The 20,371-nt window shown below is 42.1% G+C and overlaps 1 protein-coding gene across 4 annotated transcripts in view; it reads right to left on the reverse strand.

Moving 5' to 3' along the window:
- The window catches only part of SPIDR (scaffold protein involved in DNA repair), a 335,554-nt gene that overhangs the window by 115,513 nt on the left and 199,670 nt on the right, over positions 1-20,371 (reverse strand). For all 4 annotated transcript variants that reach the window (XM_067553805.1, XM_067553804.1, XM_067553803.1 and 1 more), the window contains one exon: positions 155-365. In XM_067553805.1, coding sequence (XP_067409906.1) covers positions 155-365 — 211 coding nt within the window. The remainder of the gene's footprint in view (positions 1-154; positions 366-20,371) is intronic.

Genomic DNA, 20,371 nt, shown 5'->3' on the forward strand with positions numbered 1-20,371 from the left:
TATTAAAACAAACAGCACATATTATTCAGCTTGGCTAAATAAGAAGACAAGAGAGCACATCAGTACTTCAATATTTCTGTTTTTGTTATGATTTCCAAACATCTGGTCACCAAGTTGGTACAAAGTGCTAAATTTCAAACAAAATGAACCTTACCTGATTAACTGCAGATTCCTGGGGTAGATTATCTCTGAAATCATTTAATCTGAATATCTGTGCCAAAGATATAATGTTTCTTCTAATATGCAACTTCTCTGGACAATGTGTCTTATCTTTCACTTCTATGTGTTCTTTAAGGAGAACCTTCTGACTAAAATAAGTATTCATGATAACAGGGACATTTTCATTATGGAGAAGGAGCTTTTGCCTGAAAAAAAGGTGTAAGAGTCAGATGTTAAATTATTTTGAAAAATTATGTCGTCATTAACCTATTTTTAAAACTTCTTCCATTTGTCTTTCTTTCTTTCTTTTTGTTTGTGTGTGTTTCTCTTGTGCCTTTATTGAGATATACTGCATATTATCTTGACTCAAATTTATTTTCTTCCTGATTGATGTTATTGTTCCTTCCCAACCCTACGCTTGATCACTAGTTTTTAAACTCCTTTTGCTATAGTAGATCCCCAAACAGTTTCACATATAACAATTTTTCTGCTAGTTGATTGAGGTAACAATTGGAACACTCTGTAACCCCAGAGTAATTCAATACCAAAACGTTCTGATATTTGCTCTAATATGCACATATCACAGTCTTATGTTTTGAGATGAGTATTTTTATATTCAAAGAATGCAAGTCTATTGAAGCCAGTTAACAAAAACAATCACTAATCTAATTTTCTAGCGCTTGTCAAAAAAAAAAATCCATTTAGTGAGTTTATTGAAAACTATGTTTTTTTCCAATTAGATTAGTATCACTTGGGAGTAAAACAAGGTCTCCTGCCTTGGCAGCAAAGAGGCAGCTGACCCGGGTTCACAAGCAACCTCAGGACTCCAGTTCCCCAGGCTGCTAGAGAACAGTTGTGTTTTGTTTGCTTCATGTCCTCATCTTCACATCTGGGACTAAGTACTGCAACATTATAGCAAAAATAAAACAAGGTGAAAAATTCCCCAAAAATATTTATTTCATATTGTCATAGATACTGCTTCATTCCACCTTATCAGACTTCTTAATTTGGTCTTTCTATTCATTACCCAGGGTGAGAAAACCTACAGCTCACTCATACAGAAACTGAATTGCCATGATAAATTAGACGGTGATGGGATCATCACTCTACATTCACTCTTTGATGTAACAGGGCATGCTTTCTTTTTAAGCACTGCCAGCAGCTTGGGTAAATGGCATCTACAGGGTGCATACTGATACGGTTCACTAGATTTCCTTTGCAGTTGGAATGGGAAAACAGCAATTCTCCAGTAGGGTCGCTTGCATTCAGTATTAGGAAAACAATTCAGAAATAAATAGAAAACTACACTGGCATGCAATAAAACATAGTAAATTATAGTATAAAAAATAGTGCACTATCAAATAAAATAACTCTTATTTTTAATAATGTTTGTACTTATGCATCCTCCTTTTTATGACTAGGGGTAGAAAGTTAAAATTTATCAGGGAAACAGTCCTCAGAACAAAGGGCAAGAGATCAGTCTTGTGGCTAAGGTATTGGGCTAGAATTCAGGAAATCTAGATTCAATTCCCAGCTTTGCATGACCTTCAGCAAGTCATGCAAGTATTCTGTAAAAAGGGGAAAGTACCTAACTGACAGGGGTGTTGTGAAGATAAATCCATGAGAGTGTTTAGAAAGAGCACAGTTACTTTGGGTAGAACGACATATAGAAATCAGATAAATGTGCTTTCTGGTGTTCCAATTAAAGTTTTGATTTGTCCAGGTTGAGAGTCTTTGATACTACTACCACTTAATGCATACGCATTGCAAATGACCCACTTTTTCAGCACTTTTAAAATCAGCAGTTGGAGAGAAGATAATCTGTGATGTGCGTGTTCACTGAATCAGAGACGTCTTCATAAGACATTCTAATGTGTGCTGTCAGAACTTGCCTCATTCAGATGCCCTAGTTTTAATAATCCATAATGCTGAAAAGCTGATAGACCCGACACATGAAGATGTCAACAGTTCAAAGTACAAGATCAAGGAGACAGCATTTCACAAGAAGTGTCTGATGGAACAAGGTGTACATTGAGTAAAGTGGGGGTGATCAGAGGCTTTTACCAAATTCATTATGCATCTCACGTGGGACAGGGCATTATTTTTGTGTCATTCACTGTGTGAATTGTACAAAAATGACTTTCATGGACTCTGCATCCAGCACAATCAATGTAGTTTGTTGTAGTTAAGATGAACAGATAGCTGTAGAAAAACATGGATGATGTCATATTGTGACAAATAATATGTGATCACATAATTAAAGATTAGTTCATAAAGCACTCACAGAAAGGGGCGAAGTTAAAGGTATCACATTCAACCTTCTCTTCGGCATGCCCTGATTCTGGCCTTAACCGCATAACTTTACAGAGGCTTTTTAAATGGAGTTACTTATACATACATACATACACACACATAAATGCACATACTTTAAAAAACGTCTTATTTTGTCAGTCACTTTTACTTCTCCTGAGTTATTTATACTGCTCTGCTGTATTATGAATAGAATATTGTAGATATGGACCAAAGGGCACAATCATTAAAATGTGTTTCAAGTTTTTTAACTTTTTGAAACTAGCTCCACTTCGGGGTAATATTTCTCATGCCTGTGATTAGGCTAAAGCTGAAGAAAAATAACAGATTATAGATTACATTTCCAAAGCATTGCACAAATATTAATACATCTTTGCAACACCTCTGCAAACTGAATTGCATTATTACCCCCATTTTACAGCTGAAACACCGAGAGGTCGGATGAATTGCAGAAATACCACATAGAAAAAATTTACAGTAGGATAAAAAAGGTGTATCTTTAAAATGTAATAGCTAACATGCGATGGACTTTAAAACATGATAGCTCATTTTTAAAAAACACACCCTTTGTCCTACTAGTATAGACAAGGCCATAGAGTCCGAACCAGAACTAGAATTAGAACTCAATAATCCCGAACTCAAAGTCTCTTGCTCAATTCACAAAACTACTTTGTCCAGTTGTAAAGTCCAGTTAGCTATCTTTTTTACCTTTTTTAAATTTTTTCGTTTTGCTTTTTAGCATTCAATTATGGTTACTGCATAAAGAAAATAATTAGCCGCACTGAACATACTCAGAAAGGCATTAAACTTAGCATGTGCGGTAAATAAAGTCATACAAAATATTGCACATGCACAAGGCTAAATTACATTAGGTATAGTATTTCTTGACTTCTGTACATGTAAAAACTCAACCATACAATTTTTAACATAGTAGTAACATTTGCTTTATTTAAGAATTTCCCCATTTTGTTTATAACTAGTAAAATAATGTAGCATCCACCCATTGCAAAAAGACTGAATTTTTAAAAAGTATGCATTTAAAATAATCTTTCATTTTTAAAATTAATTATGAATAGGATGCATTTTAAAAAAATATGAATGTGAGCACTCACAAAAGGTGCTAAATTGACAACATTAGAGACTGAATTCCTCTATTTATCAACATAGAGTTACAAGCACGGAAATCAACTGCAAGTTTCATCACAATGCCCTGCTACCATGCCTGAACTCCTAGAAGGATGCCTAGTAGAAGTGGAATAGTTGAGTCTCCACAGACATTCAGTCCTTAAACTCTCTACTGAGATTGCTAACAAGGATGACAATCAATGAGATTATGATGATAAAAGACGGTTACTAACCTTCTGAAACTGTTGTTCTTCGAGATGTGTTGCTCATGTCCATTGCATTCTAGGTGTGCGCGCGCCCATGTGCATGGTAGCCAGAAGTTTTTCCTTAGCAGTATCTGTAGGGCCAGCTCTGGCGGCCTCTGGAGCCCTGCACTCATGTTGCGATATATGAAGCACTGCTGGCTCTGTGCCACCTCAGTTCCTTCTTGTCGTCAACTCCAATGGTGGGGACGGAGGACGGGTCCTAGAGTGGACATGAGCAACACATCTTGAAGAACAACAGTTACAGAAGGTTAGTAACTGTCTTCTTTGAGTGCTTGCTCATGTCGATTCCATTCTAGCTGACTTACCAGCAGTACCCTTTGAGGAGAGCTCAGAGTTCATGAGTGTGCCATCTGAAGCGCTGCCCTCCCGAAGCTGGCATCATCCCGAGCCTGCTGAACGATGGCTTAATGGGACATAAAGGTATCAACCGAGACCTAGGTAGCATCTTAACAAAAGTCCTGTATTGGGACCTGTGCCAGGAAAGCTGCTGACGAGGCTTGAGCCCTGGTGGAGTGGGCTGTGATACTCTCCAGTGGAGATAAATTCACCTACGCATAGCAGAGCCTGATGCAGGAAGATATCCGCGAGGAGATCCTCTGAGAGAAGACAGGTAAACCCCCTCATCCTTTCCGCCATCACAATGAAGAGTTGTGGGGTCCTGCAAAAGGGTTTGGTCCTCAATGTAGAAGGCTAGCGTCTGCCTAACGTCTAGGGCAGTGTTTCTCAATTGGTGTTCCGCGGGAACACTGTTAGGGTTCCAAGAGCAGCTGTTCTCCGCGCCGCCGAAAAAGGGAAGATGTCCCGGATTTTCCAGCGGAGGGTATCTAGTGTAAGTGTAATTTAAGTGTAATTTAATTGAGAAATGCTGACCTTTGCTTATTTCGACATTTGAAGACTGTTAAAGAGTTTGGGGGGGTTCCGCAATTATTTATGAAGTTCAAAAGGGTTCCATGGCCAAATTTAATTAAGAAACACTGGTCTAGGGTATGCCATCTGTGCTCCTCGCTGGAATTATGCGGTTTAGGATAGAACACCGGCAGGAATATATCCTGGTTTTTGTGAAATTGAGATACTATCTTAGGCAGGAAAGCTGGATGAGGCTGCTGCTGCACCTTATCCTTGTAGAATATTGTGTATGGTGGACCCGCGGTGAGTGTCTTAGCTCAGAGACTATGTGCTGACGTAAGAACCACCAGGAAAGCCACTTTCCTTGAAAGGAGTGATAAGGAGCAAGTCTCTAGGGGCTCAAAGGGGGACCCCATTAGCTTTGGCAAAACTAGGTTTATGTCCCATAGAGGTACCAGGTCCTGGAACTGGGGGTAAAGTCTTTCCAGACCCTTAAGGAATCTGGCTGTCATATGGTGGGAGAACACTGACTTTTCTTGACTTGGTGGGTGAAAAGCCGAAATGGCTGCGAGGTAAACCCTTATTGACGAGAGCTCTAGGCCCTGTCCCTTGAGGCACAATAAGTAGTCCAGAATAGATTGTATCAAGGCCTGAGGGCATGGGATATTCTGATCTGCTGCCCAGCAGGAGACTCTCTTCCATTTGGCTAGGTAGGACATTCTGATAGAAAGTTTCCTGCTGCCCATGAGAACCTGCTGGACCTGAGATGAGCATGCCCACTTGTCTGTATTCAACCATTCAGCCTCCATGCTCTCAGGTATAGGGATACCAAATCGGGGTGTATGAGCTAGCCGTTGTTCTGCAACAATAGATCTGGTCCACGGGGCAGTTCCAGTTGGGGGGGAGGCCATTGAGAGTTCCAGCAATATGCTGAATCAATGTTGTCTCAGCCAAGCGGGAGCTATTAAAATCACATCTGCCTTGTCCTTCTTGATTTTCAACAGGACTCTTTGGATTAGAGGTGTTGGTGCGAAGGCGTACATGAACGACCCTGTCCATGAGAGGAGGAAAGCATCGGACAATGCCCCTTCATCGGTCCTCTCAATTGAGCAGAACAGATTGTATTTCTTGTTCCACCTGGAAGCAAAGAAGTCCACTTCGGGAGTTCCCCATCTCTGGAAGATCATATCGGCCACCTGAGAATGGAGCGACCACTCGTGGCAAGGTAAGAAGGATGTGTTGAGCCAATCTCCACAGCGTTCCTGACCCCAGGAGGCTGGGATGCGATCATGTGGAAGTTGTTCTGAATGGCAAGATCCCACAGAAACATAGCTTCCTGACAAAGGTTCAACGAATGCACCTCTCCCTGCTTGTTGATATAGAACACTGCGGTGGCATTGTCTGTTAGAAGCTGGACCACTCATCCCTCCATGTAGGGGAGGAATATGTGGCAGGCTAGGCATATCGTCTTGAGCTCTTTGATGTTTATACTGAAATGGCAGTCTGCCGGGGACCATATCCCCTGTGTGCTAAGGTTGCTGTTGATGTGAGCACCCCATCCAAAGTCCAAGACAACAGACATGAGGGTAACCGAGGGCTGAGGTTTTCGAAGGGCATAGCATGCCCTGCATGACTGATTGAGGGTCTGCCCACCAGTTCAGGGAAGCCAATATGTGCAGGGGCATCATAACCACTCAGTCCAAGTCATGCCTGCTTGGGGAGTACTGAGGCCAGCCAAGATCATAACCATCTGAACTTTAGGGGGGCATGCCGCACCACGTAAGTGCACCCTGCCATGTGACCTAGCAGCTGCAGACAAGTGCGGGCTGTTGTAAGGGGAACAGTACGAATGCTACTGATGAGGCTGGACTTGGCCTGGAAACAAGACTCTGATAGGAAGGCTCTGACTCGAGTGGAGTCGAGAACCACTTCTATGAACTGAATCTGCTGAACTGGCACGAGAATCGACTTCTGCTCATTTATCAACAGGCCCAATCGATGACAGATAGACCTTCCAAGGCGTATGTTGTGGCGTACTTGCAACTGGGACCTTCCTCTGATCAGCCAATCATCCAGGTAGGGATAAATCTGCACCCCTTGGGATGTCTTTAGGTGCGTGGCTACCACCAACATGCACTTTGTAAATATCCTCGGAGAGGCTGAAGGGTAGCACCGTGAACTGATAATGGAGATGGCCCACCACAAATTTGAGGAATCGTCTGTGGCTGGGAAAAATTGAGATATGGAAGTACGAGTCCTTTCGGTCGAGGGTGGCATACCAGTCTCCGGGATCCAAAGCGGGAATGATAGAGGCTAGAGAGACCACGAGAAACTTCAGTCTCTTGAGATGCTTTTTGAGATGTCATAAATCTAGGATAGGCCTGAGACCTCCTTTTGCCTTGGAGATAAGGAAGTAGCAGGAATAAAAACCCTTCCTTAGCTTGTCTGCAGGCGCTTCTCCATGGCTGCAACCCTCAGAAGAGTTTCCACCTCCTGAACAAGAAGTTGCTCGTGAGAGGAGTCCCTGAAGAGGGACGGGAAAGGGGGGTGGTGGGGAGGAGGCTAGCCATCTGTGATGACCTTGAGGACCCATTGGTCCGACGTAATATGGGCCCACGCTGGGAAGAAGGGGGAAAGGCGTTTCAGGAAAGAATGGAATGGAGACTGGAGTGTCGTCCTCAGGCTGTCATTGGCCGCTGAGGTGTCATGAGGTCTCTGGGTGGAATGAAGCAGAGGTTAAGGTAGAATGTCAGCGTTTGAAACCCCAGTCTCCATCTCTTCTCCTGTAGGAGGAGCAGTGAGGGGCTTGGGATCTTGGCTGCTGTTGCGGCGGGCGGAACTGCCTTATGGTCTGTGGTATGTAATGGCTCAACGAGCACAGAATGGCTCTCAAATCTTTTAAGCCATGCAGCCTGGCATCCATTTGGTCTGAGAAAAGTGCCAAGCCAGCAAAGGGGAGATCCTGAATGGACTGCTGCCCTTCCTGGGACAGTTCAGATGATTGTAGCCATGAACAGTGGCACATGGACATAGCTGAGGCCATAAATCTTGTTGCTGAATCACCTGCATCCAGCACCAACTGCAACGCCGCTCTGGCCACTGTCTCGCCCTCCTCCCAGATGGTGGTAAAATCCTGGGAGTGCTCCTGCGGCAATGCCTTAGCGAACCTGGAGTTCCAGAGATTAAAGTTGTACCTTCCCAGCAGAGCCTGTTGGTTGGCTTCCTTGAGTCTTCGTTCCTAGGAGTAGAGCTTGGCTGGCCCTGCCTGTCTCTCTCATTGGCCGCTGCCACAACCAGTGACCCTGGTGGAGGTGTGTAAAATGGTACTCAAATCCCTTAGCCAGGACATAGTATTTCTTTTCGACCCTCTTAGATGTTGGTGGCAGCAAAGATGTCTGCCACAGGGCCCTAACCACCTTGAGCACCCCCTCATGTACGGGCAGGGTGACCTGGGTCGGCGCTGAGGCTGCCAATACATCAAAGAGAAACTCAAAGACACTTCAGACACCCTCTGCCTCTAGCCCCAAGTTGGAAGCAACCCTCTTCAGGAGGTCTTGATGAGCCCTGAAATCATCTAGCGGGGCTGAGGGCTCTGCATTGGTGACCGCCTCATCTGGAGATGAGGAGGAGGATGGCAGAACTGGCGGGGGGTGGGGGTTTACCACTTCTTCCTGCACCTGGACCGACGCAGGTGGCTGGGGCTCAGTGCCAAGTCCTGAACTTCCTCCTGTGCCACCAATACCACGGAAACCTTGCCTGATAAGCAGAACGATTGGGGTCTTGGCATCATGGGGAATGCTCATGGGCTCCAATAAGGCCATTGTACCAACCACTGCCCTTGAGGCCATCCCGTGGGAGGGAGGGTTGTCCCCGTTGCTTGAGTCCCCTGTTGCTGATGGCAGCTGTCTCTAGGGTAATCCACTTTGGAATCCAAAGAGCAGGACTCCTGAGGGTACCACAGAGGAGCTGTAGGTGCCTCCCTGCTGTCTCTTCGGTGCCAGGGAACGGCCCCTCTCCGCGCACTGCTTCTTCTGACTCCTCTTTGGTGATGGAAAAAAGAGGAGCAGTGCCGCGAATAGCTTGGTGCCCACGGGGCTCTGTATCAAGGCTGACGTACATGGTACCAAACTGGCACAAGAGGGTTCGGAGGCCAGTCTCAGCGCTGCCTCTATAAGCGGGGCTTGTAGCCAGATCTTCCTGTCCTTTCTTGTTCGAAGTCTGAAGCCCTTACAGATTTTACACTTTTCCTTTCTGTGATCTTCCCTCAAACACTTCAGGCAGCTGTCATAGGGGTCACTGAGAGGAAAGGGCTTGGAGCAAGTCTCACAGAGCTTAGACCCCAGGGAGCGGGGCATACCCTGCTTTGGGGTAAGTCCTCAGCAGGACACTAAGCTAACTATGAACTATTAACTAGACTACTCTAACTTAAAACTTAAAATTGCTAAAGATTAATAGAGTACTTGCGATAGCAAGAGCAATATGGGTCCCAGCAACCGTCACGGGCAGAAAGAAGGAACTGAGGGGGTGCAGGGCCAGTAGCGCCTCATATACCATGACATGAGCACAGGGCCCCACAGGGTGCCAGAGCTGGCCCTACGGATACTGCTAAGGGGAAAAAAATTCTGGCTACCATGCATGGGGACACCCGCACAAACACCTAGAATGGAATCAACATGAGCAAGCACTCGAAGAAAAACTCATGTTATGTACTCATAGCCACCAAATAGTTGCCTGCTGGTAGGTAACAACTTTTAGCATTACTGATCTGGTCTGTGTTCAGATTGGTGACCTACATATGAATGACTGTTTTCGATCACAAATTTGATGAGCCATCTAGCTCCCAGATTTTATACATACAAATGGTTATTGCACCATAAATTTCTAGCATATACGGTTTCAAATATATTATATACAACATATATTTTTAAATGAACATGCTAATGATGCATAGTAATCTTATCCCTACCTCTGTTTCATAGGACAACTCTAATCTGATCAGATTCATAGGCCTATGGGAGTAAAAATGCATTACCTATTTACTTTCTGCAAGAAAAAAAAATCCATAATTAGTCAAGAACCTCAGATTCATTCCACTATACTTGAACACACCCTAGAAGAGGATTTTAGCATTTGCTTTCTGACAGTGATGTGTTTTGAACACATAAGTAAACAGGAAACATTTTAAACAGAGGTCTTTGTTACGTCACTAATGTCAGAAGAACACTTGCTTGATCTAGCCACCTCATTATCTAAAAACACTGACGTGGGTTGCAAACCATTCTCAGGAAGGCTGAGGTTTATGGTTTTGTTTTTATTTTCCTACAGCACAGAAATCTGATCAGCTTTTTATTACGTTACTTGAATGGTGTTGTTTTGCAACATCTATGCCTTCCATCCTCTGACTACTTTCTTACTTACTGCATTCATGTCAGCCTCTCATTTGGACTTCTCACTCAAGTAAAGCACTCTGCCATATAAGTGTTTGCAAGATCATATCCAAAAATCACTAGGAAAAAACATTTTCAAACATCTGAGACAGGAATACAAGCAACTGAAAAAGAGTAATAGCAAGAAATTTTTAAACACTAACATTATCCAACTCTCACAAAATGACTAATTACTCAAGTGTACAACTCTTACACTACTTCTATATTTTCCAGCACTTATGCTGTAAAGACTTTTTGTAAAGGAATAAAATACCAATTTAGACTAATGCTCAAAATCATGTACACTAAACTTGCAGTTCTTCATACAACCAGCCACCAAAGAAATCAAACTGAATTATTTCTGATTAGCTGGCTCAGCATACTACATGCCAGTCAAAGGTTCTCTCAGATAATATTCCACTCATTTTCACATCCTCTGTACAAATGTATTATAGGTGCTGAACTTGCATTGGTTGTTTTGATGTTGTGTGTTCCAATATACTTGCAGAACATTGTGTGTTTTATGTAAACATACAATGGCAGTTATATTTTCTGATAAAACATTCTTTTTTCAAAGTCTTGATTCCATCCAACATAAACATAAAGAATCTACAGCTATTATTAACTGGTGTTTTAACACAAGCCGTCATCATTTGTTCCTCCTCAGCCCCATATGAAGAGTAAAATGGTACAAGAAATATACCTTCTTTGTATACAGCAACTTCTTTTCAGAAAGGAAATAACCTTGCCCTTCTAAACACGATTATTTAAGAACCTGAGGAAACATTCCAGAAAGAAGATGCTCTACACAAACATGGCAAATGTATGTATTGTTTTATTAATTTTATAGTAAATGTGTAGCACATATACAGGCTTGCCACTCTGTTGCCCTTTGAAATGTGACTTTCCATTAAACTAATTTTCAGATATTTTAAAGTTGTTTCCAAAAGGCACTAATATGATGAGCCTGAGGTTAGCATGATGCACTATTACACATCAGACACCTGGCCTAGTTGCCAGGCTTCATTCCTTGCAGTGAGACAGAACACTGTGTTGTTCTTTGATGAACCTTCTGGTTCATTTAGGAACACCATGGGCAGATTCCAAAGTGAATCTATCCAATGCAAAGAAGGTTGTCACAGTGCAAGGCCTTGAGGTGGCAGATGTAAAGAGGAGGAGAAAGTAGGTCTTAAGGCACACAGAGACCGCTGACTGACCTTCAAAGAATGAATACCATTTAATAGTTTAGGGATAAAATCTGAATGACCTTAAAACTTGTATAATGTGGTTAGGAAGTTCCTCAAGATTCTAAAGATCCATTTATTACAATAAAACTCAAGCCTTCCAGCACCAAGAAATGAAAAATATAAAAAAAACCATCACAGCAGCAGCCTGTGCTTTCCTAAGATCTACACAAAAAACAGTCTCTTGTGCTACTGTGTTAATGCTTCTGAAGCAGTTAACTAAGAAAAAACTATTCTGATCCTTTGTTGACATCATTTGTGCACCTAGTACACAAGTCAAATGGAATACAAGAAAGTCATGTCAGCTTTAAATTGTATTAGAAACACTGTGGAGGAAAATGCCAAAAAAAGAAAAGGACAACATTATAAGGGGGGAAAGAGCAACTATGAAGGCATTACAAGCAATTTGGGGGGGTTATAAATATTACCAGTCCTTATCTTTAATAATCAGGATTTTATTGTGAGAGAATTCCAGTCTGTGTTTATACCGTACAACAATCTCTGACAAATTACCCACTAGATCATTATCCAGAAGACTTATCTTACATGCTGCCAGTGCTGAAGTGCATGTAGGGTATGGAGTAGGCTGGGGAAAGATGATTAAAGCCACCCAGCAGTTCAAAGAAATTCAGCAGTAGTTTTGAGGGATAAAATATGGATACAAGGAGAGAGACTTTGGAAGTAATGTCCTGAAATGTTCGCTTCGATCCTTCCGATCAAGGGTGAGGCCCAGGCAGAGACAGATGCATCCTAGGGATGAATGCCTGGCTGCAAGGATGGTGTCTCCAGGAAGGTTTCAGCTTCCTTGACTGTGGGATGCTGTTCCTGGAAGAAGGACTACTGATGAGAGACGGGGTCCACCTATCGAGTAAGGGGAAGAGCATATTTGTATATAGACTGGCTTACCTAATGAGGAGGGCTTTAAAGTAGGTTCAACCTGGGCAGGTGAAAAAAGCCCATAGGTAAGTCAAAAACATGGAGACCTTGGAGAAGGGTTTGAATCTGGGGGAAGCATAGCCTGTTATGGCAGGGATAAGGGAGAGACAAGAGAGAACATACAGGGGAAATCAAATCAGCATCTTCGGTGGTTGTATACAAAGGCAAGAAGTATGGGGAATAAGCAGGAAGAACTTGAAATGCTAGTTAATAAACACAACTGTGCACAGCTGGCATCACAGAATTTCTTGGGATGATAATATGCATGATTGGAATATTAGTATAGAAGAGTACAGTTTGTTCAGGAAGGACAGGCAGGGAAAAAGTGAGGAGGTGTTGCCATATCATATATATTAAAAATGTATATACTTGGCCTGAGGTTGAGATGGAAATAGGAGACAGGCTTGTTTAAAGTCTCTCGGTAAGAATAAAAGAGGTAAAAAACCAGGATGATGTCATGGTAGGGGTCTAATAAAGACCATCTCACCAGGAAGAAGATATGGATTAGGCTTTTTTTAAACAACTAACAAAATCATCCAAAGCACAGGACTTGGTGGTGATGAGAGACTTCAACTACCCAGACATTTGTTGAGAAAACAACACAGCACAGCACAGATTATCCAACAATGTTCTTGGAATATGTGGCAGGGCGCCCACCCCGCACTGGAAAAGAGGGAGTTAAGGAGGGCTGGGCAAGGAGCATCCAATGGGCAGGAGCGGTGCGGCAGCTAATCAGGACCAGGAGCCAGTATAAAGAGAGCAGGGAGTCACTCCCGGGAGCTCAGGGAGGGAAGGCTGGCTGCCTGGTAGGTTGAGGGAGAGCAGCAGCCTGAGCAGGGAAGTGGCTGATGGCCACATCTCAGTGAGAGCAGAAGGCCCTGATACAAGGTAGGAGGTACTCGGGCTGCGGGGAAGCAGCCCAGGGCAGGCTATAGAGGAGATGGAGGAGAGGCAGGGGAAGGCTGCCGGGCCACACCCCATCTCCCCTAGGTCACCAGTGGAGCTGTGGCAGACTATAGGGGTCACTGAAATAAATGGTGGGAACAGGACTGCAGAATCCCCCTCCAAAAAGCGGGGGGAAACACAGACTGTGGCTTGGTCGGAGGGCTGAGCCTCAAAGACAGCGGAAAGTCCTTACAATGGCAGGAAGGGAAAAGTGACGGAGCACAGGCTGCTGTCAGGGATGTCTCCACAAGTTAATTCCCAGAACACCAGCAGGAGGTGCCCGTCAGGTGGTAAGTGGCAGACAGTCCATCACAGACTGTATTGGAAACAATTTTTTATTTCAGAAGGTGAGGAAAGTTATTGGGGAAAGGTTGTTCTAGATTTGATTTTGACAAATAGGAAGGTTGATAATTTGAAAGTGGAAGGCAACTTGGGTGAAAGTGATCATGAAATGGTAAAATTAATTATTCTAAGGAATGGTAGGAGGGAAAACAGCACAATGAAGAAAATGGATTTCAGGAAGGCAGACTTTGGCAAACTCAGGGAGTTAGTAGATAAGATCCCATGGGAAGCAAGTCTTGAACTGTTTTTCCCCTTAAGAGAGTTGGCAGTTTTTCAAAGAGACTTTATTAAGGGCACAAGAGCAAACTATCCCACTGCTTAGGAAAGATAGGAAATATGGCAAGAGACCACCCTGTCTTAACCAGGAGATCTTCAATTATCTGAAACTCAAAGAGTCCCATAAAAAGTGAAAACTAGGTCAAATGACAAAAGATTAATATAAACAAATAACACAAGTATGTAACATAGGGACAAAATTAAAAACGCCAAGGCACAAAATGAGATTAAACTAGCTAGAGCCATAAAGGGTAATAAGAAAACATTCTATAAATCCATTAGAAGCAAGAGGAAGACCAAGGACAGGGTAAGCCCATTACTCATTGAGGGGGGGAAACAATAACAGAAAAGGTGGAAATGAGAGAAGTGCTAAATGACTTATTTGTTTCAGTTTTAACTGAAAAGGTTAGTAGTGATTGGACGTCTAACATAGTGAATTCCAGTGAAAATGAGGTAGGATATAAGGCTGAAACAGGGAAAGACCAAGTTAAAAATTATTTAGACAAGTTAGATGTCTTCAAATCATCACAGTAACAGTTTTCAAGTACATGAAAGTTTGTTACGAGGGAGAAAAATTGTTCTCAACTTCTGAGGATGAGACAAGAAGTAATGGACTTAAATGGGCAGCAAGGGTGGTTTAGGTTGGACTTTACGAAAAACTTTTTGTCAGGATAGTGAAGTACTGGAATAAATTGCCTAGGGAGGTTGTGGAATCTCCATCACTGGAGATTTTAAGAGCAGGTTTGACAGACACCTGTCAGGGATGGTCTAGATAATTCTTGGTCTACCATAAGTGTAGGAGACTGGATTAGATGACCTGCAGTCCTATGATTCTATGAATCTATGATTAAGATGGAGACAGTGGATCTCTTTAATGAACAAATGATGGCCCCTCCTCCACAGCTCAGGAGAGACCTATTGTAGCAGAATCCACCTGGTTCCACTACAAATCAGAGACTGAGCTACCCAAATCATGCCTTCTGCACACCAAGGAGCCCAGCTCTGCAATGAAGATTTGAGGAGTGGCAACAGGACAAGAAACTATATGGATCCACCAGTCATTCCTATTGTTGTGATGGAAACACAAGCAGAATGGCAGCTATGATATTGCTGCAATGACAACCATGCAGGAGTGTCACTATCAGAAAGGGAACATGAGGGGCTTTCCCTCAGCCCCACAGGAGCTATCCACTGTACAGCCTGGTTGCTTGGGGATGTGCATTAGAGCCACAATCTGGGGCTTAGGGAGATCACCTCTCTATTGTTCCAAGATGTCTGTCTGGAGAATCAGAAAGATAAAGACTTTTTAAATTGGTTCCAGTTTGGAAGATTATCTTGACAACTAAAAGGGAGAGATTTTTCTTTTAAATAAAAGTTAACATTTTGCACAAACTGATGAGTAAGCCCTTCTCATCGTGACAATCAAAATATAATGCCCAGAAACCCAAGCCAACATAAATAGGCTCTCATACTTCCTTATTTCTTAGATAATGAAAGCTGTTCTTCTCTGCTACAGCACTAAGCCAGTTTTCTTACATTTATGAAAAACCTTAGGAACACTTTAGGTGCATCTATACTCACAAGTAGATGCAGTGCTGACAAGATTTACTTGGAAAGTCTCAAGAAGACTTTCTGCAGAGGTATTGAAAATAACTTCTGTTTTTTCTGCACTTGTAGATAAAACTTTTTTCCCTGTAACTATTAGAGTATTCTTGGCAAAACATATGCCTCATGCATATGTTTAGGGGGCTGGAGCACAGGACTTATGAGGAGAGGCTGAGGGAACTGGGCTTGTTTAGTCTGCAAAAGAGAAGAGTGAGGGGGGATTTGATAGCGGCTTTTAACTACCTGAAAGGGGGTTCTAGGGAGGATGGGGCTAGGCTGTTCTCGGTGGTGGCAGATGACAGAACAAGGAGCAACGGTCTCAAGTTGCAGGGGGAGGTCTAGGTTGGACATTAGGAAAAAGTTTTTTACTAGGAGGGTGGTGAAGCATTGGAATGGGTTACCTAGGGAGGTGGTGGAATCTCCATCCTTACAGGTTTTTAAGCTGAGGCTTGACAAAGCCCTGGTTGGGATGATATAGCTGAGGTTAGTCCTGCTTTGAGCAGGGGGTTGGACTAGATGACCTCCTGAGGTCCCTTCCAACTCTAATATTCTATGATTCTATGATTCTATGATTCTATGCATGAAAGCAAACAAGGACATAAATCTACAGCATGGCATACTTATATCAGGTGTATGTAACTCTGCACAATGCAACACACAATAAATAATATTAAACTAACAATTAAGATAATTAAAATGTTCAAGTATCTGTGTAGGCTCCAGGGTTTCATTATTTTGCTTACAGTGGCTACCAAACCAGCAGGTACAACCACCACTAATCTCAGCATCTTCAGTGCAATATATAAAGCCAATGCTTTCAACAATATCAACGAACCAAACAACAACCACAACACATGATTTAAAAAAGAAAAATGTATTTAAACTTATCAGAAAAATCTACTTTCTTTGAGTAATAAGGTCCACAGATCCATTATGTTTGGTTTTCAAGCCTGCTTGCAGCTTAATGGCACAACCAAACATGTCCATCACCAGCTTGAAAAGAATGGTCCTCTCTCTCAACGGCCCACCAGCTGAGACAACTTTCATGACTATGACAAAGTATCAATTATTAATAAACTCAGGAAGAAATTCTTGTAAAAAAAATGTATATCCCTGACTCATCGTGAAGATTCTTTGCTCAGCATGGGCCAAATGTGTGGATTTCAAGTAAAGAAATTTTCATGATTATATTGTTCATGCTGTCATCACTGCTGTAAGGAATGAGCCCTAAGATTCAAAGGAGGTTTGATTTGTATGCCTCTGAAATTCTCTGAAATGACTTGGAAGACTTCTTGGGCCTTGTATTTCATGCAGGATTAGCAGCAAACAACTAGCATGTGGTAGAACTACTTCTGGGGCATCAGAGGACATCAGACTATTTCTTACAGTATAAGGAAACTGGAATTTACTTTGGGTTGAATACTGGAGTTGGGTCTAAGGACCACATTGCCTGAACAGAATGCACAATACTGATATTCTAATGAGTGAGCACTTAGTGCAAAACAGAATGCAAGACTGAGCTCCTGAATCTGTGGAGAGAGTATCATTCAGGTTGTCCTGAGGAAGAGCCTTTTGTCTAGATGTTGGAAAACTTTTCTTCTTTGAGACATATTCAGAATACTTTGCCTCTTAAATATAGTAGCTCTAATGTCCAATGTCTAATGAGGCCTTCTTCTAGAAATTCTAAGACATGTTTCGTTTCTGCTAATATGGAAAACACACCATGGTGTTTGTACCCAGTATTTGAATCTGTATTAGGTTTGACAGTATGCTCTATTTGTTTGCCTTTTCCTAAATACCAAAAGCATACTGACTATATCACATGACTATCCCTTTTTCCTCAAATACTTGCTTACAAATTTCCAATTTCCCTTTTTGTTTTAGCCTCTGTAGCAGGGAGGTAGAGCACACCCTGCCTGAAACTATGGAGGCAGAACAAAATTAGTGTTCCCTCTTCAAGGAGAGAGAGACACTTGTTTCTGCTGGTCAATGATATCTGGTTTTGCCCTCGGATGCCAGCAGACAGAAGATCCATTGTAATGGATCTGCAGAATGTCTAATTTCTAAAGACGTGAGAGATAGAGAGAATGCTTTATTTTATAATATTGGCAGGCAGGCAGATCCCATGGTGAGAAGTACTCTGACAGAAACTAGACAGACAAATTTTTCCATTAAGAAACACTGCAGAGAATCTACTACATATATTGTACCCCTCTTTAGTTTGCAAAAAAAAAAAAATCTTTATTACAGAACTTGTCAGGTCAAGGTCTCAGTTTCAAAACCAACACCCTTAACAAATAAATACTGCTAATTTTGCTACTTAAAAAAATCCTTCCTGTGTGAGAAACTACTTAATGAAGTAGAATAGGAAGGTGATAGGAACTCTATATTGAAACATCACATTAAACTTTTTGGATTCATATTAGTGCTCTCTGTATTTTCAGTTTTCACACAGAAAGTGAAAGACGTCAAATACAGTCTGCCTTCTGTTCTGTTTAGCCTAGCTAAAGTATGACCCTAAAAGTCAGTAACAAACTGAAAATATGCAGAGTAGTTTTCCACACTGGTTCTCAATTATGTTTGCAACACACAAACCTGACATGTGAACATACTATAATTTAAAATACATACAGAGGAGAGGGAAATGCTTTGAACTATACTAAAAACATCATGGCAAAAACTAGTGTAATGATAGTGTTTCTTGTTTCACTGGGGTTTTCAGTTGGTAAATTTTGCTTTTTTGGACACTGGGGTCAACGGCACATTCCACATCATAAATGTTTTTGAAACCCGAAAAATGCAGAATGTGAACTGTCCACAGGATGCTGAGTAACTTATTCCATTATATTGTGCAATCAACCCATACTATTGATTATGTACCTAACATAACCTACACTTAAGCATATCTTTCACCTTCTTTTTCTTGTTCAGTCCTGAGTCAGGAGAGAAACTTGCCTTTGAAGAGAGATACTTGAGATCAGCAGTCTTCAAAGATTCTAAAGCATTGTTTACACCAAGAATTTTCAACAATTTCTCCACATTTGGTGCTAACCAGTGCAGATCCACCAGTGGTAGCAATAATGACAGTACTAGTGCAGACAAGACACTAGCAGCATTTTAAGCACTGTGTCACATAGATCTCTTCTCTGAGCAACGTTAGAATAAACAGTGTTTAAAATGCCAGTGACTACTTGGAATTCTACCTAGAGTAATGCACCCGTCATTGTAATCACCATCATCATCATAACCAGCAGAGGCACTGAAATGACAGTGGAAATAGCAGGAAATTTTCTAAGCCCTGGTCTACACTTACCTGGAGATTCGGTGGCAGTCGACGGGAGTTACGCAAACTACGCAGAGTACCTTGTGTAACTCATGTCGACTGCTCTGCTTCCCTTCTGCACGCTGTCTACACTGCACTACGCTACTTGAGGGGGTGGTTTACCAGCGTCGACTTCCTGATCGATTGAGCAGGTCTACACTGACCACTCAATCGATCCAGAAAGATCAATCTGGCGGCGGTGAATTTGCCACCGTCAGAATAGACATGGCCTAAGAAATATCCTGGCATAAACACCACCACAGTGCACATGCATATAAGGGAAGGTAGAATACGGCTATCACTGAAACACTCCAGTTCCACAATAAACAAATACCAGTCTTCTGGGTTGTATTTTTGGAGTAAAAAGCAGAACTCAGTAAATATACTTTAAGGATTTTCACTTACAACTCACAGTAGAATTTTTTGTTTTGTTTTGAGACATACTAAAGAATTATTTTCAGAACTTTTTACTTCTGGGGAATATTGCATCTCTTTCATTAATTACAATAGATAGAATTTGTGGAATATTTTCCTCACTGCAGATGTGAAAAAAAAAAAACTTGCTGAGAAATTATAACATTTTAGGTTCTGAACCCTCAATAGTCAGGCCTTCATTTTCCATGCTGGAATTGAAAGTAATGTTGCTTCAAAGACAATGTTGCTTATTTTCTTTATATGTACTAGATGAGCCCTGGGTCTCACCACTACCACCACCAAATGGCATAGTTGACCATTAGGTTATTGTTATAATTTTGTTGATAAGCCTTTTGTTGTGTTTTGTTTCATTTCACTAAGTGCCTGTCATTACAATAAGTCATCAGTTCACCACAAACCCACATAACTGTCATCCCACAACACGCTATATTTCTACATCTGATTAATATCACTTTTTGGACTCATTCAATGGTGCTTCTAAACTGGCTGGTAAGACTCATTAGTGTAATGACATGAGATTCATGCTTCCCCTAGTATAGGAGTCTCCAAACTTTCAGCTGTCAGGGCCACACCACTCAGTCTTGCTCTTATGGTGGGCCAGAGCGGCTCCTCTTGGCCAGGGCACTAGGCCCACGTCACTTGGGAGAGGGGTGGGGCTGGGAAAAGGAGCAAGGGCCAAGAGGGGGAATGAAGACTTGGCACATCACTTGTGAAAGGTTGCCGACCTCTGCGTTATGTTATGAAGGGCCGCATGTAATTGTAATACCACTGGACTCAGTGGTCTGGTCAAAATGTGTCTGCGGGCCGAATGAGGGTTGCAGTTTGGGGATGCCTGCCGTAGTAGCAGAGCATGGCTGCTTTGACAACCCTATTAGTCCATAGAGGCCATAGAGATAGAGTATTTCCTGCATTAGCTCTTCTGTTTGACATCTACTCTAAGAAGGAAATGGACTTTGCTATTGTAGGTAAAGGAGAGGAAGAAAGAAACACAGGACCTACCACACGTTATACATATATAATTTTACACACACACACACACGCACACGCACAGAGCTCTCCATAAGAAAAGGATAAATAAAAGAACAAACATTACCAACGAAATGAGCAAGTGAATAGGAAACATAATTCTGTCAT

The sequence above is a fragment of the Emydura macquarii genome, unplaced genomic scaffold (assembly GCF_026122565.2).
Source record: "Emydura macquarii macquarii isolate MOO-44397 ecotype Brisbane River unplaced genomic scaffold, CSIRO-AGI_Emac_v2 contig_1477, whole genome shotgun sequence".
Lineage (NCBI taxonomy): Eukaryota > Metazoa > Chordata > Testudines > Chelidae > Emydura > Emydura macquarii.